The sequence below is a fragment of the Ascaphus truei genome, chromosome 9 (assembly GCF_040206685.1).
Source record: "Ascaphus truei isolate aAscTru1 chromosome 9, aAscTru1.hap1, whole genome shotgun sequence".
Taxonomy (NCBI): domain Eukaryota; kingdom Metazoa; phylum Chordata; class Amphibia; order Anura; family Ascaphidae; genus Ascaphus; species Ascaphus truei.
Genome location: NC_134491.1, coordinates 64,178,149 through 64,193,332, shown reverse-complemented (window position 1 = coordinate 64,193,332; position 15,184 = coordinate 64,178,149). Strand labels below are relative to the sequence as shown.

Here is a 15,184-nt window from a genome sequence, read left to right as displayed (position 1 = left end):
TACTGTACATACTATAGCTGACAAGACAAAAATACCCAATGCTACATCCAATGTGACAAAACACAGTTAAATACTTCAATGTTGGCATTCTCATGAGTAAGGGTCATTTAGTTAAACCCTTTGGCCAAAGCGTTATGAGCCTGAAGCCACTTAACGGCATGACCAGTATACAGGTCTTAACACTACCTGTGAAAATTCTCTTTGCATTGCACAGATGAGCGTTGTCATAGCAATGGGACGCCACATGGCGGCCCCTTGTCAAGGCAACGCCATTTGACATCACGCCGCAATGATGAGGGAGCCTGCAGGTGGAGATGCAACCGAAGGTAAATGTGTTACAGAGCCCCCGCACTCTCCCCCCACAATCAGTTTGTTGTGGGGGAAGAGCACGGTGTCTCTGTAACCGTGGTGTGACTGCACCGACATCCATCCAGCCCTGTTGAAACCTGTCCTAGCTTCATTTTGCAAAGCCAGTATAACCATGCTCACACACAGCCATCTGTGAGTAGGTTTACTGGCTTTGCAATTCTTTAACACAGGCTATGCTGAAAAGCTGTGTGATACGACAGGCATGGGCTTATAGGGCTCCATGTTAAAATGGACATGAAGTAAAAGGTTGCACTGTATCATCATTTGCATGTCATTTCCCAGAATCCCTGGCTGCAGTGGAAGCACTATATAATACACACTAGATGGGCGCTCAATATCTTAATCACAGTGCAATAAATCTTATTATAAACACTTAGTGGAAAAATGTGAAAATAATAAACACAAAAAAGGTAAAGACACTCAAACCCTTAGTGGACTGTTTCAAGGTCCACACGAAACACAGGTAAGAAAAAACCAGGGGAGCGTTGATACCTTTAAAAAGAAAAAAAGACAAACATAGTGCAAACAGTAGCAATATGTAAATGGAGCTCCCATGCGGGCACCACAGACTAAGGCAAATGCCAGACCAAGGTGTCACAGAAGGAACTATACGGAGGAGATAAATCTTAAGAAAGAGAGGCACACGTGCAGAGTGCAAGTAAAAACACACGATTTATCCAAAATGATAAAAGTGGAGGCTTACAAAATCCCAGTGGGAAAACAGCATTGACGTTGGTGATCGCAAGATCACATCACCGCGTCTCTGCAACAGCAAACCGCCACGATACACCACAGCCTGGAGCCGTATCTTGTTGTACACAACAAGATAGTACATATAACAAAATATAGGCACTTACTTAAGATGGAATGCCGAGTCATAATTCTGGACTGGCAATTCATACAGCAATCTTCAAAATCACCAAGACACGAAAGACAATTGAGTAAGGGGTGAATCTGTCTTATATACCATTTCAGCCCTGTACTCTTAACCCTAGGCGCCGAGCTGGCTAGGAAAATCTCTTTGAAGTAGATTTTAAGTGTGAAGGATGACACTCACAAACCACTCAACTTCCTTTGTTCCTGACCCTAGTATAAACAATCAGGGCAGTTAACTTTTGATCACACGGCTATGCTAAATCTTCAGGATGCTCTTCCTGCCCTATTAGCATAGCAGATGGAGTCTGCATTTTCAGAGCAGATCCAAAATCCCATATGCACTTTAATATCTTCACATATTAATAAGTTCCGTTCTGGTGGGTCCAGTGGGTCGAAATCTGCCAGTTTTTAATACCTACAGTGACCCTACATATTGGCCAAATTTCAACTCTGCGACCTCCAGAACCGGAGATACAGAAATGCACTTTAACACATTTTTAAAATACAGGATTCTTCCCTTTAAAAAATGAATCTCTGCTTTTCACTCTTTCCCCATTGAAATCAACGGGGTCCGCCGCCATAGCGTTGAATGGCGGGCTCCGCCGTTGCCGTCAATGGGGTTTCCCACCATAGGCTTTCAATGGAGAAACCGCCGCCATTGAAGTCTATGGGAAAATCCAACAGACTTTACATTCGTCCATACTCCGTCTGGTTGTTCGGAGAGGGCTGGGAGGGGTCATACATTAAAGCCGGAACCTTGGCTACATGCCACCCAAATCCCATCCCTCTGGTCATTCCAGAACCGTAGATATGGACTTACCTTTTTCATCATTTTACACTTAGTCGTTTTTTACGCCACGCGGCTTTTCCCCATTGGAATCAATGGCCGGCGCCGCCATAGACAATGCATGGCGCCCGCAGTCATTGGAGTCAATGGAATCTCCGCTCCGCCATTGAAGTCAATGGCGCGATCCTCCTCCGCTCGACCCCTTACGGGGGTCTCTCATTCCTGGACCCGGTGTGGATCGTGTGTGGGGGTTCCTAGGAGCTAGGGACAAAAAGAACTTTATTCCCAGGGGCCCTAGAACCCAAGATTCCCACGCCAATTGTCTTTGAACTTGACCGAAGTGATTAAACTCTTTCCAAAGACATTGTATCCGCTTTTGCGGTCTGGATGGCTGCCAACCTGTTCCTCGAGGCCGGCGTTGAGGAATCTCCATTTAAGTCAATGAGCCCTTTGACTTACAATGGGAAACAGTCGCTCCTCCTCCCGGACGCCACCTGCTGGTCGTCGCTGGAAAACATGTCCAAAACCGCTACTTCTGCCATTAGAACACATGGAGGCTCAATGGCGACCTATGGAAGGCTGCAAAATGGAGCCTGAAAAGGCGGGAAAAGGCAACAAAGGGCTATAATCACTAAATTAACATTAACCCCTTCCCTCCCGCATCAACCCTAGTGTATGTGTGAGTGCAAACACCAGGATGAGACAATACATTTTATACAAGGGAATAAACAGTTGGATACTGAAGCAAGGTAAAAAAACACGACTGGACCTCAGTCCAGTTAACCCCTTGCTTCCCAAGTGAGAGTAAGGGGTGGCCAAATGGGGTATAACCCCTTTAATCCCAGGCCAAACCCCCATCATGACAGATACCACAATTCGAGATTATATTTCAGGAGTCAGAAAAAGAAAAGCGGGAATGCACTCGTTTTTGGTCGTGTTGGTGAAAGTTGTGATCAACATTGTACCGGAGTGGGGGGGGGGGGGGGTTGTATTTTACTGTGACCCAAACAACAAATGTGTTGCTAGATGTAGCTTAATAAAGCACAGGCAGCAGAGATAGGAAACTCTCACCTTGGAACTTTGGCAATGCCACATGCAGGAAGGTCATGCCCTTGATAACCCGTCGGAACAAAAAGTGCAAGGAAGTGATAGTGAAATGTAATTTGAAATCACACCAACTATATTCAGAATCCTCTACTAGCGCCAGACCCTCTGCTTCTTTAGATTATGAAGATGCAGTACTCTCCCTTCTTTGATATACAGTACTCTACTCATTAAAGTAGCATTTTCTTCTCAGAAGATATTGTATACGTGGTAAATCCAGACAAGATCCAAAAAGAACACCAAGAGAAGCACTCACTGCCAATAACGCTATATAAGACTCAGTATGTCTGAGAGACATCTCTATGGCGGCTGGTTTAGTAACCATATAGTCTGCTACTTGGATCAAAAATAATAAAACTTTAATACATCAAATTATCACTAATAATATACAATACATCCACTAATAGCATACAGATAGGCCATCACATATGAAGCAGCTATATCCTAAAATTATTCTAGAAAATAATATACCAGAGAACCAGTCGCCCCAAAAAAACGCTACACTGTAACCCATTGTTGTGTCTAAGTGTTTATGCTTCACAATAACACTACCTTGTTGGGTGTTTAACCATCCTCCTTTATTCCTGCTGACCTGTTGTCTCGGCATGAGTACTTCTGTTTGTTACCTCATACTGCTGCGTGTCTGTCTTAACCCTGATGTTAATCAGCATAGTTCTCACTCTGCTTCCTAGGTCAGAAGTCAGTGTTGACATCACATGATAGTGACCAGGAAGTACCATATACACCACACTTCTATGCCCCCCACCAGATCCCCATCTTGTATACTGGCAGGGGGAGAAGGCATAATTGGCGTCTAGTGCTGTCTGGATTGCTTCTGCAGCTCCTGGTACTGCTGCTGCTATGTTCTAATTTGGTCACATATGTTACATGAGAGTAGAGGCTGCAGCATGCAGACAACACACACACACGGAACTGCAGAAGAGAACCGGCCAGCACAATAAGCCAATGATGGCTCCTCCCACCAGTATGGTAGAGAACAAAAGGTGTTAACGGGGGTTTTAAGGGTTCAAGTGTGGACAGTCCCTCCTCCCCACATAGACCCCAATGACTGCTGCCCTCCAAAAACAGGGGGCAGGGGAGAGAGAAGAGGAATTGGAGCACAAGACAATAGGAGGGAGGATGTATGATAGGTATTACCCAAAGAGATCGGAAAAAGAATCAATGGATTAGAAAATCAAACAAAAAAGTCTGTGATATCATCACAAGAGTGAAGAAATTAAAATGGCAATGGGCCAAGAAGAAACGACCATCGTTGGACAAATCTTGTACTGGATTGTATTCCAAGGGATATCAAAAGACCAAGATGGCCAAAAGTATTATAGGGGAATAAAATCAGAACATTTGTTGGAGCAAAGTTAAGAGAGGCTTCAATCACTACCTGCAAGATCATTGGGAGGCCTTCATCTTCAGCCCTAGTCAATCCTTCTGCTGGATGATATAGCTATATAAATAATACACACACACACCTGATAGCAACCACAAGAAAGCCACTGCTCAGTATACAGTGTAGAAATAGTTTATTAAGATGTATACACAGTACAGTTCTCTATGACAGCTTGGATCTGCAAACAAACAAACATTCAGAGTGCAGGCTGTACAGTTTTGGAAAGAACTTTCAGATCTGAGATACACTTGGCAATGCTCTCCTTTTGCTGGAAAAAAAACACATTAAAATATGATTAAATCTTTACTATTTACAGATGCATTACATTGCAATAACACAGACTCGTTTAAGAACTGGGATTGTTGGTTTAACACGAAGTTCTGCAATAAAGGGAAAATGCTCACAAGGACGACTTGAAGTTTACAGTTCTAGTTGACGTACTGCTCGAGGAGCATTGTAGATTCATTGATGGTTGCGATACCATTTAATGGGGACCAGCATTATGGTTCTACATATATTAACTTAGTTATCATACAAACTCATAACACTAAACGAATATCATTTCATTTATGCAGAACCCCAGTGTGGGTCCCATACAAGGCATCACTACCTACAATGAATCTGCAAAAATGACTTGGAAACAAATACATCACGAGAGAAGCCTGTAGCTTTATTATCCCGCAGAGAACTGTCTTTGATAACTCGTGGTTTTCTCCTTTTTATAATATCTTTGCCAGACTTTGCTTACTAGAGGAGGAAGCATGGCATAGTGGTTACGGTGTTGGTCTTGAAAACTTGTGTACAGTTCCTGTCTATGCAACGTACACTAGGCACAATTTTTTTTTTTTTTTTTTAAACGCTCTACTCTTTCTAAGCATTAAGACATACAAGAAAATTAGCTTCATTTTTCACTCTGGATCTATAAAAACATTATTTATTTAAAATAAGAGTCCCACATAGAAGTCAAAAATAAAAAAATGTAAAGGCTTGTCGTCCTTCAAAAGATTCAATAGGATAAACATTTTACTTATGTGGGTCCATCGAATTAATAAGCAAAACAAGATGCGTATGTTAAACCTAGTTGTGATGCCATTATTTGTCAAATAGAATAAAAGGGAATTTGTTTAACCTGTAGATTCAGTGTCTTATACTGTACCAAAAAGATATAAGACAGCAGGCCCTCCAAACCATGTTTACTACATACTATTTCAATTCCTGTTAAATATAGATCGTATTGTGCCATTAAACCCCCCTGCCTCCCAAACCTTATGAACCAGCACTAAAAACCCAGTTGTACAAGTGTCCTGTTACCTGCACAGGGGTAATACTCTGCACCACATTCTTCTCTATCCAGTTGATCATGTGATCCTGTTCCTTCTGGTGCTGGAGATGTTGCACAGCCACCTGATAGTCCAGCCGCTTCTTGACTGCATTGTACACGTTCAGCAGCCTCTCCCTGTAGTTGATCTCCAGGAGCATGGTCACGTTGTTCTGCAGGGAGAGAGCGAGCACCATGTTACTGTAACAACTTGGAGGTGGGTTAATATTGGGGGCCTCTCTGGGAGAGTCGAGTCAGCTGCATGGCAGCCACGGAGGCCTGCAATGCAACAATGCCCACCCCAACCCCCGCCCAGCTGCAAGGAGGTTCAACTGCAACTTAGTCCCAGTTGTTGATTCATTTGGCAGAGGTGAACTCCAGTCCTCAAGGGACACCAAAAGGTCAGGTTTTCAGGATAACCCTGCTTCAGCACAGGTGGCTCAGTCAATGCCTGAAAACCGGACCTGTTGGTGGCCCTTAAGGACAGGAGTTGGCTACCCCTGATCTAGAACTTCTAACTTGCCCTCTCAGCACTCCTGGTGTTAACGCACCCTTTTGGCATCGAAGAGCTGGTGTCGGCCCTCGATCCTCCACTGCTCTTTTTTCTCTTCCTCAATCGCATCCTCCAGGCTTTTAATGCCACTCTCCTTGCATTGTAGCGTTTTTGAGACTTTTTCCTGGAATGATTAAGGGAGTTGGTGCAGTTTTATAAAGGTTTCACACATTACACAATAGTTATTTCCACTTCTATCTATAAACCCTTCATTGCACCATGTCCCTACTTTGTCTAAATAAAAAGTAAATCTACAGTGCGAGTGAGCGTGCGTGCGTGCGTACACACACACACACCTAATAGAGCAATACATTAACAACCATGAAAATACTTACATATGCACACACACAAATGTAGCATGTCATATTGCTCCCTCAGATATAGCATATTCCAGTATAACTCAGAATATCTAAGAGCTTCCGTGGCAATGTTGGCTCAGGATACCACAATATATCCCAACATGCATACACACACATGTATTACATGTACAAGCTGCATTTAGTAAATGCCATAAGAGCCCTCTGACGACCAAGCCAAACCCCCTGGTATTCATGCTCCGTGGCACTGCAGTTGTGGATGTTGGCTGCAAAGCGCTTCCTTACAGTGTTAAGCTGGTCAGCAAAAGCTGCCACATCCGCCCCGAATTTCTTGATCCCGTAGATGATGACTATCCCGATAGAGGCTGCTACATAGGTCTCTTGGTTTATGACATAGATTTCCTTGGACAAGAGATAGACAAGAAGACCTGTGCCCAGCATGTAAGGTCCTGCGGATCACATATTAAGAGACTGAAAGGAAGGAAAGTGCCTGCAATACATCCTACCAGCGCTACCGGTATATGAAAAAGTTATTATTATTACCAGTGATTATAATTACAGGGAGGATCAAATAATAACAATAAAAGCTAGACTGATGCTGCTGCGGCTTAAACAGAAGGATGTTATCGGGGATACAAACCATAAATTAATTTAAAATTGCTAAAAGAAATATCATACTTTTTTAATTGCATCTTCAGTGTTATGATTTAGTTACAAAAAGTAATTTTAAAGGGACCACACCATGACAGTTCTGCATTAAATGTCAGTGTAAAGAGCCTTCTAAATCCAGTTTCTTTTTCAACGGAAGGATTTTAAAAAGCCCTGTAAACTATAATGCAAGGGTGGGTAGCTCCAATCCTCAAGGTTCACCAACAGGTCAGGTTTTCAGGATATGCCTACTTCAGCACAGGTGGCTCAAGCTTCGACTGATTTACCAGTCTTCAACTGAGCCGCCTGTGCTGAAGCAATATCCTGAAAACCTGACCTGTTGGTGACCCTTGAGGACTGGAGTTGTCCACCCCTTCTATAACTGAAGATGGCATTTCTGTAACAACTCAGACCCACCAGTGCCAGATACTTGCAAAACATTGCATTGAAATGCATTGCAAATCCCTCTGCCATTGAAGGGATAAATACATTTTGTATAGTTTATACGTTTTAACGGCACAAATCTTTTAAAAGCAACAATTATCTAGCTTGCTGGGTTTGGTCACCTAATTATTGCACAATAACTATAAAATTAGCTAAAGTTACGTGCTATTTCGCCACCAATGTTTGCGTGTTTAATAAATTGTTAACGGAACTTGGACAGATTTGCCGTCTCTAACAGGAATTGCTTTATAAAAAAAACAAAACAAAAAGAACCGACACATGCCCCCATAGTATGATCGCAGTATGGGGGCACACGCTTCTTTTTGTTTTTAGATCTCCTACCTAGATGTGGGTTTCATCCTATGAAGCTGCAGTTGACCCAGAGATTACGTTTGGTGATCTAGTTTGTCTCCACAGATATCGGACACTAGTATTTAAATCAAAGTATCGCTTTTTGCAATTATATTGCGCTTCTGATACTCTTTCAATAATTCTGGACATTAAAGCTTCAATTTTTGTAGCTATTGACTTTAACACTTATCTTTTTGTGTTGAATTGGACATTTGAAGGAATTATCTTTTTATTTTTCGTGTTGTATCCATTGGTATTTAGAATATCTGATTAGGTTTACATGTATCATAATACGTTTATTATTTAATACACGAAGTTCATTCACATTAACCTTTTTCTATTTCACACCTAATTTGAGTTACCCAGGTAGCACAGATTTCTTTATCCTTTTCTTTAAGAATTGCTCTATTCACAGCATTCAGATATAGAGCAATGACTGTCATTGGTTTACACGTGCTAACCTCACCCACCCCACTTATTCTTTATTTACAAGTTTACCATACATCTGTAACTTGCGAAGGCCTTTCCCTTTCAGCAGAAAAATATTTCACACAACCAGGGAGGCATCTTCCAGGGAATTCAGGTCCCTGATTAGAGCCTGGTGGAAAAGCCCCAGATTATAGGCCCACATTCCCAAGTGACAATAGTAAACAAATGAGAAGGGCCAATTATTCAGACGTTAGACTTCGCTGCGTTTCTTCTCAGACATGAATGTTCGTGGCTCAATCTCCAGCACATTCACCCATTTGTAAACAAAGAACAATTTGCGCATGCGCACAGTACATATTGAATGCTTCATAACATTCGCCCGATCAAATGTTATGGCTTTCGCAAAAGGGTGATACAAATATGGGGGCGGGTTTAGAGGTATTCGCCTGAATTTTACCATACCGAATTGGGGGTTGAATATTTCGACCGCAAATTGTATTTTGTTGAAAACACTGCAAAAAGTTTGCAGATCGAATTTTGACATGTTTGCTGATCACTGTCAAACAAATACCTCATCAGTCACTAACCTGTGACTCCCGTCTTGGGGTAAAGAAACTGAAATAACTCCTCAGGAATCAGCCCAAAGCGAACCTTGCCTGGTTTCTCTGGAAGAGGAGGCACAGGAGCCAAGACAGGCTGCCCAGTGTGAAAAGACCTGCATGAATTCAATAAGCTGGGAGAGGGGAAGCAAAAATAGAAACATGAAGCAATATCACAATTCTTGTTTAAATAGCTGCACAGACCACTCTGCTCTTCCTCTTTTTCTATCTAGTATTCCGGGATATACTTAAATATGAGATTCATGTGGGTGTATCATTCTTTATTAAATAGTTTGTATGCAAAAAATTATGAATACAATTTTAAACTGAAAAATATTGGCTCTTAATTAGGTCAATTTTCATAGTTACAGCAGCGATACTAGTCCTAAAAAAGTGTACACAGAGTTACAGGATGTGACAATTTTTAAAGGGGCAATCTCTTTTAGGATTAAAGTTGATTTTCCTCCCTTCTATATACTCCTGTTGAACGTTTCAGATGGAAGAACGCCCTTGAGGCCTGAACACATAATTTGTGAGTAGCTTAGTGGTGATTTATTTGATTCAATTGTCTACACCAGATGCAAGCTTACATGTACCTTCACTAGCTCTAGGGGTTGTGTACTTACAATTTAGGAGGAGAACTAGCCATAACTGCACGCATAGGCAATCACTGGTTGCATTATCCTCCCATCTGGATATGTATGTATGTATGTATGTATGTATGTATGTATGTATGTCTTTATTTGTATAGCGCCATAAAATGTACATAGCGCTTCACAGCAGTAATACATGTCATATAAATAGCAAATATAAATAACACATCATGGGAATAAGTGCTTCAGACATACTGTAAAAGTAACATTAAGGAAGGAGTCCCTGCTCCGAGGAGCTTACAATCTAATTGGTAGGTAGGGAGAACGTACAGAGACAGTAGGAGGGAATACTAGTAAGTGCGTCTGCAGGAGGCCAAGCTTTGTGTCATGTGTCCATGATTATCCAGTGCTACTCATATGCTTCTTTAAGCAGATGTGTCTTAAGGTGGGTCTTAAAGGTGGATAGCGAGGGGGCTAGTCGGGTATTGAGGGGAAGAGCATTCCAGAGGTTTGGGGCAGAAAGTGAGAAAGGTTTAAGGCGGGAGAGAGCTTTAGATACAAAGGGGGTAGAAAGAAGACATCCTTGAGAAGAATGCAAGAGTCGTGATGGTGCATAGCGAGAAATTAGGGCTGAGATGTAATGAGGGGCAGAAGAATGTAAAGCTTTAAAAGTGAGCAGTAGAATTGAGTGTGAGATACGCGATTTAATCGGAAGCCAGGAGAGTGATTTCAGCAGGGGAGACGCTGAGACAGATTTAGGAAAGAGTAGAGTGATTCTGGCAGCAGTGTTTAGGATAGATTGTAGGGGAGACAGGTGAGAGGTAGGAAGGCCGGACAGCAGGAGGTTGCAGTAATCGAGACGTGAGAGAATGAGGGCCTGAGTCAGAGTTTTAGCAGTTGAGTAACAGAGGAAAGGGCGTATCTTTGTGATATTGCGGAGGAAAAAGCGACAAGTTTTAGAAACGTTTTGAATATGAGAGGAGAATGAGAGAGAGGAATCAAGTGTGACCCCTAGGCAGCGTGCTTGGGCTACTGGGTGAATGATCGTATTTCCAATAGCAATGTGGAAGGATGTAGTAGGGCCAGGTTTGGGAGGTAGTATAAGGAGCTCTGTTTTTGCCATGTTAAGTTTCAGTCGGCGGATGGCCATCCAGGATGATATTCCAGAGAGGCATTCAGAAACTTTGGTCTGTATAGCAGGTGTAAGGTCAGGGGTTGAAAGGTAAATTTGTGTGTCGTCAGCATAGAGGTGATATTTAAACCCAAAAGATGTGATTAGGTCACCTAGAGAGAGTGTGTAGAGAGAAAAGAGAAGGGGTCCCAGGACAGAGCCCTGGGGTACCCCCACAGAGAGATCAATAGAGGAGGAGGAGGTGTTAGCAAAAGAGACACTGAAGGTACGATGGGAGAGGTAAGAGGAGATCCAGGATAAAGCTTTGTTCCGAATACCAAGAGTATGGAGAATGTGAAGGAGAAGAGGGTGGTCCACGGTGTCGAATGCTGCAGAGAGGTCGAGTAATATGAGCAGAGTGTAATGACCTCTGTCTTTGGCAGCGTGGAGGTCGTCAGTTATTTTAGTGAGGGCTGTTTCAGTAGAGTGAGCAGTGCGGAAGCCAGATTGTAGAGGGTCTAGTACAGAATAGGTGTTGAGAAAGTGTAGCAATCGAGAGAATACAAGACGTTCAAGGAGTTTGGAGGCAAAAGGCAGGAGGGAGACAGGTCGATAGTTAGAAGGACAGGTAGGGTCAAGCTTGCTGTTTTTGAGTAATGGTATAACGGTTGCATGCTTGAAGGATGAAGGAAAGGTACCAGAGTAGAGGGAAGAGTTAAAGATCTGTGTGAGCATAGGGATTATAGAAGGAGCAAGAGGTTTTAGGAGATGGGAGGGAATGGGGTCAAGTGGGCAAGTGGTAGAGGGCGAAGAGGAGATCAGCAGTGATACATCCTCCTCCGAGATAGCAGAAAAAGAGTCAAGAAAGACAGGAGGAGAGTTGGGAAGCATTGCATATTAGTCATGCCACTATGTCACTTGATAAAGACCTCTGAGGTCGAAACGTTGTGTTGGCTCAAATAAATGAGTTTAGATTTTCAAATCCGTTGAAGGCTTTCGTTCAAGCACGGGAGCACCGGTAATTGTATAATTCTAACTATTTTTCAAGGTGTGCAGCATTCACTTTATATACCTGGTATGCATATTAGTCACCATACCTCTGAGCCAAGAGGACAGACTAACTTTAAGACACTAACACCAATGGGCTTGTCCTCACCCAATCACCGTTATTCACTTGATGCAATCATCAATTACTCTGCAGCACTGACGTTGGAACCTTGTTCTATATTACCTCTAAAGTTAATTCCAATTACGCGTGTAAGCGGTCTCACCTGGGTATTCGTGTGAAGAGAAAAGTCCTACGGGTGAGTGCACAGGTAAAATCCTTTCAAATATGTTGAAGAAAACAATGTAACAAATACTTCAATATATTACTGTGAAATCAGCGATAGATACTGTGATCACCTCCTAGTGCACTTCTGTTAATCAAGGTGTGTAAATCCTGTTAACTTGACTCCCACATGTTTAGGATGTGCTAATGTGATTTACTAAAAAAAATATACTAAAACATAATGCTTAATGCTGGTGTCTAGGAGTACCTACCCCCTAACAGTGGTGTTATTATGCAGAATTAATCACTATTTCTTTTTAGTAAATCACGTTATTAGCACATCCTAAAACACATGGGAGTCATCAACTTAACAGGTTTTACACACCTTGATTAACAGGAGTGCACTTAGACGTGATCACAGTATCGCGGATTTCACAGTGATATAATGAAGATTTGTTACATTGTTTTCTTTCACTGGATTTTACCTGTGCACTTATCCGGAGCACAAGCGCCAAGGAGGATTTTCTCTTTTCACGAATACCCAGAAGTATTTTTGGACAATCCTAAAGTCATCTAGGCTGCAGGTCTCAGGACATTTGACAATATTGGTATTGTAAAATAATTAATCTACACATGATTTATACATTTTTTGACTAAGGTTGCACTAGCGCTGAAAGTTGTGTTATATTTCCATTTGGTTTCATCTAACAGGCTATCATTAAAGTTCGTCTAGTTGTATACAAGCTATAAAGACATCAATCAAGCTTTCAGTCCAGCTTCTGCAGAAGAGATCTGTGTGGTCATGCATGCTTCTGTAAAACTATGAACAGGTTGTGTTGGACGACTAAATTGAACTTTTTTGTATTTCTATTTTTGTAATGCATTGTGAAGAGCTGGGTAGGTTGTAGGCACATCATTGCTACTTACCCAACACTAAGAGGGGCAGAGTTTTTCAGGGCAGAAGCTAAAGAAAGAAAAACAAAATATGTTTAATTCATAGCCGATTCTTTTCAATGGTGCAGACTTCCATAAAGAAAATGGTGATCATTTTAGCAAATTCACGTCAAATAATGACTTGTTTAATTTATATAACGCTAAATACATTATAAGCATAACTTTAAGAGCATGGAAATGTTACAGTATAATGCTAAAAGCACCAGGCAGAACTAAAACAGGGAGAAATTAATCTATGTTTTGAAGATCTTACAATATAAAAGCCTGTATAAATGGATTGAATTTGTAAACGTTGTAGAAAAAGACCACAGGTTATATAAATAGGAGTAACTATTTCACTAAATATTTATTGGAAATCAGTTTTTTAAATTGTAGGATTTCCTGCTATTAATGCGCCCTTTAAAGCAACATGCTACATTTAACCAATCTGCCATAATTACAACTGCATTTAAACATATGGTTGTCACCAGTAATCTAGTGGAGACAAACATATCTCAGTTGTGTAACGGAAATGGTTTCCAATTGATCAGCTTACCATTTGTTACTGGCACTACATTAGACGCACTATTACCATTCTTCATATTTTACTCGGTGTAACTTGTGTTTAAAACGGCAGACTGTTTTACAAAAACTTTGTATGTTAATTTCCATGCTTAGCAAAATATAGATAGTTTATTTCTATTAACCTTCCCTACAATCTGAGAGGTCAACATGCACCTGAAGTCACTGACCATGCTCTGAAAAGGAAAGGACACAGGTTTCAGCTTGAAGACCTTCAGTGGTAATTATAATTAGCTGACATTTACTAGCACAGAGGCCAACAGCACACTAATCTTTTAAGCATTACGTGCTCAAATGGGTACTACTAGAACATTATGGCCATCCCAAAGCAACCGTATTTAGAGGCCTTATTGTCCATGTTAAAAAGATTGTTACAAAGTCACTGGGGCCTGGAGATAGACTGTGATAAAATAACAGTGTTTGACATAACCCGGATAGTGAAAGGGTTACCTATGCCTTATATTAAATGGTGTTCCTTAAATACTTTGCAGTCTGGGCCTTTTGGGTGCCTGGGAGCACTGATAATTATCTTATGCATAGAATAGTGGTTGCCAAACATCTCCCCAACGGGTAGACCCTTACAATATGTATACAATTCAATGCCTCGACATTGAATGATTTTACATTTATATTTAACTGGGCACAATACTTTACATTTGTCTAATTTTATCTTGAGAAACGTTTACCCGCTGAGATTTGAGGGCAGCAATGGGCAACAGGCAACTCAGATTAAAATGGGGCAATATCTGCACGAGCCCAGGTCTATACATTGCAAATATTACGAATAACAGAATGAAATTAAATATTAAACTACATTAATATAATTATAACAATAACTTAATATCACAACAGTAATAAAATAATGATATATCACAATAAAACCTAATACTAAGAGTATTCATAATGATATATCTACAAAAATAACACACGTACATCAAAATAAATGAAAAATACATTTAAAGAGGTTATTGAAATAATAAAACGGTGTGTGGTCCTTGGGGTCATGGGCCGGCTCCCTGTGACCGAGGCCTGACAGGCCGGGTTTCAGTACTACAGCCCGAGGCTGTGCTGTGGCCTACGGCTCTCATCCACTCCCCAGACTTACCCGAGAGCAGGGCGACTCTGGAAAGCATGGTGCTGCTGGAGAGGGGGGTGCTCGGGGAGTCGTTGCAGCAGCCACCGCCGGTCACTCTGTGCCCTCAGTGTCCCTGACAGCGCCGGGGCAGCAAGATGGCGGAGAGGTATCGCGAGACCGCCCACCTCTCCTTGTGTCATGGAGCGAGGTGCGGCCATGTTACTTCAGGGCAATTTCGTAATCATGGTCCCATGGCGACCATCTTAGCTAAGGGCAACTTCAAGCATGTAAGGCGGCCATTTTAGCTAAGGGCAAATCCGAAAGGAAGGTTAGAAGGCATCCTTGTTTACTATGGATAAATCTAATTTGAATACAAGTCATTGGGAAATGCAAACGTCTGAATGTTCCTTCATAACCTCA

General features: G+C 41.7%; 1 protein-coding gene across 1 annotated transcript; it reads right to left on the bottom strand.

The window, feature by feature from the left end:
• Positions 1-4,657: 4,657 nt before the first annotated feature.
• Positions 4,658-14,951, bottom strand: ATP5PB (ATP synthase peripheral stalk-membrane subunit b). Its single transcript, XM_075615268.1, has 7 exons — positions 14,795-14,951; positions 13,102-13,138; positions 9,189-9,334; positions 7,015-7,178; positions 6,411-6,536; positions 5,853-6,032; positions 4,658-4,809 (listed from the first exon to the last, which is right to left on the bottom strand). The coding sequence occupies exons 1-7, from the start codon at positions 14,820-14,822 to the stop codon at positions 4,738-4,740; spliced, it is 753 nt and encodes a 250-aa protein (XP_075471383.1). The 5' UTR covers positions 14,823-14,951; the 3' UTR covers positions 4,658-4,737.
• Between the last annotated feature and the right edge of the window lie 233 nt (positions 14,952-15,184).

Coding starts and splice junctions, on each gene's coding strand:
- ATP5PB (XM_075615268.1), bottom strand. CDS start 14,822: ATGCTTTCCAGAGTCGCCCTGCTCTCGG. Junction 13,139..14,794: donor CAGAGTCGCCCTGCTCTCGG/GTAAGTCTGGGG, acceptor TTCTTTCTTTAG/CTTCTGCCCTGAAAAACTCT. Junction 6,537..7,014: donor TTGCTGACCAGCTTAACACT/GTAAGGAAGCGC, acceptor TAATCATTCCAG/GAAAAAGTCTCAAAAACGCT.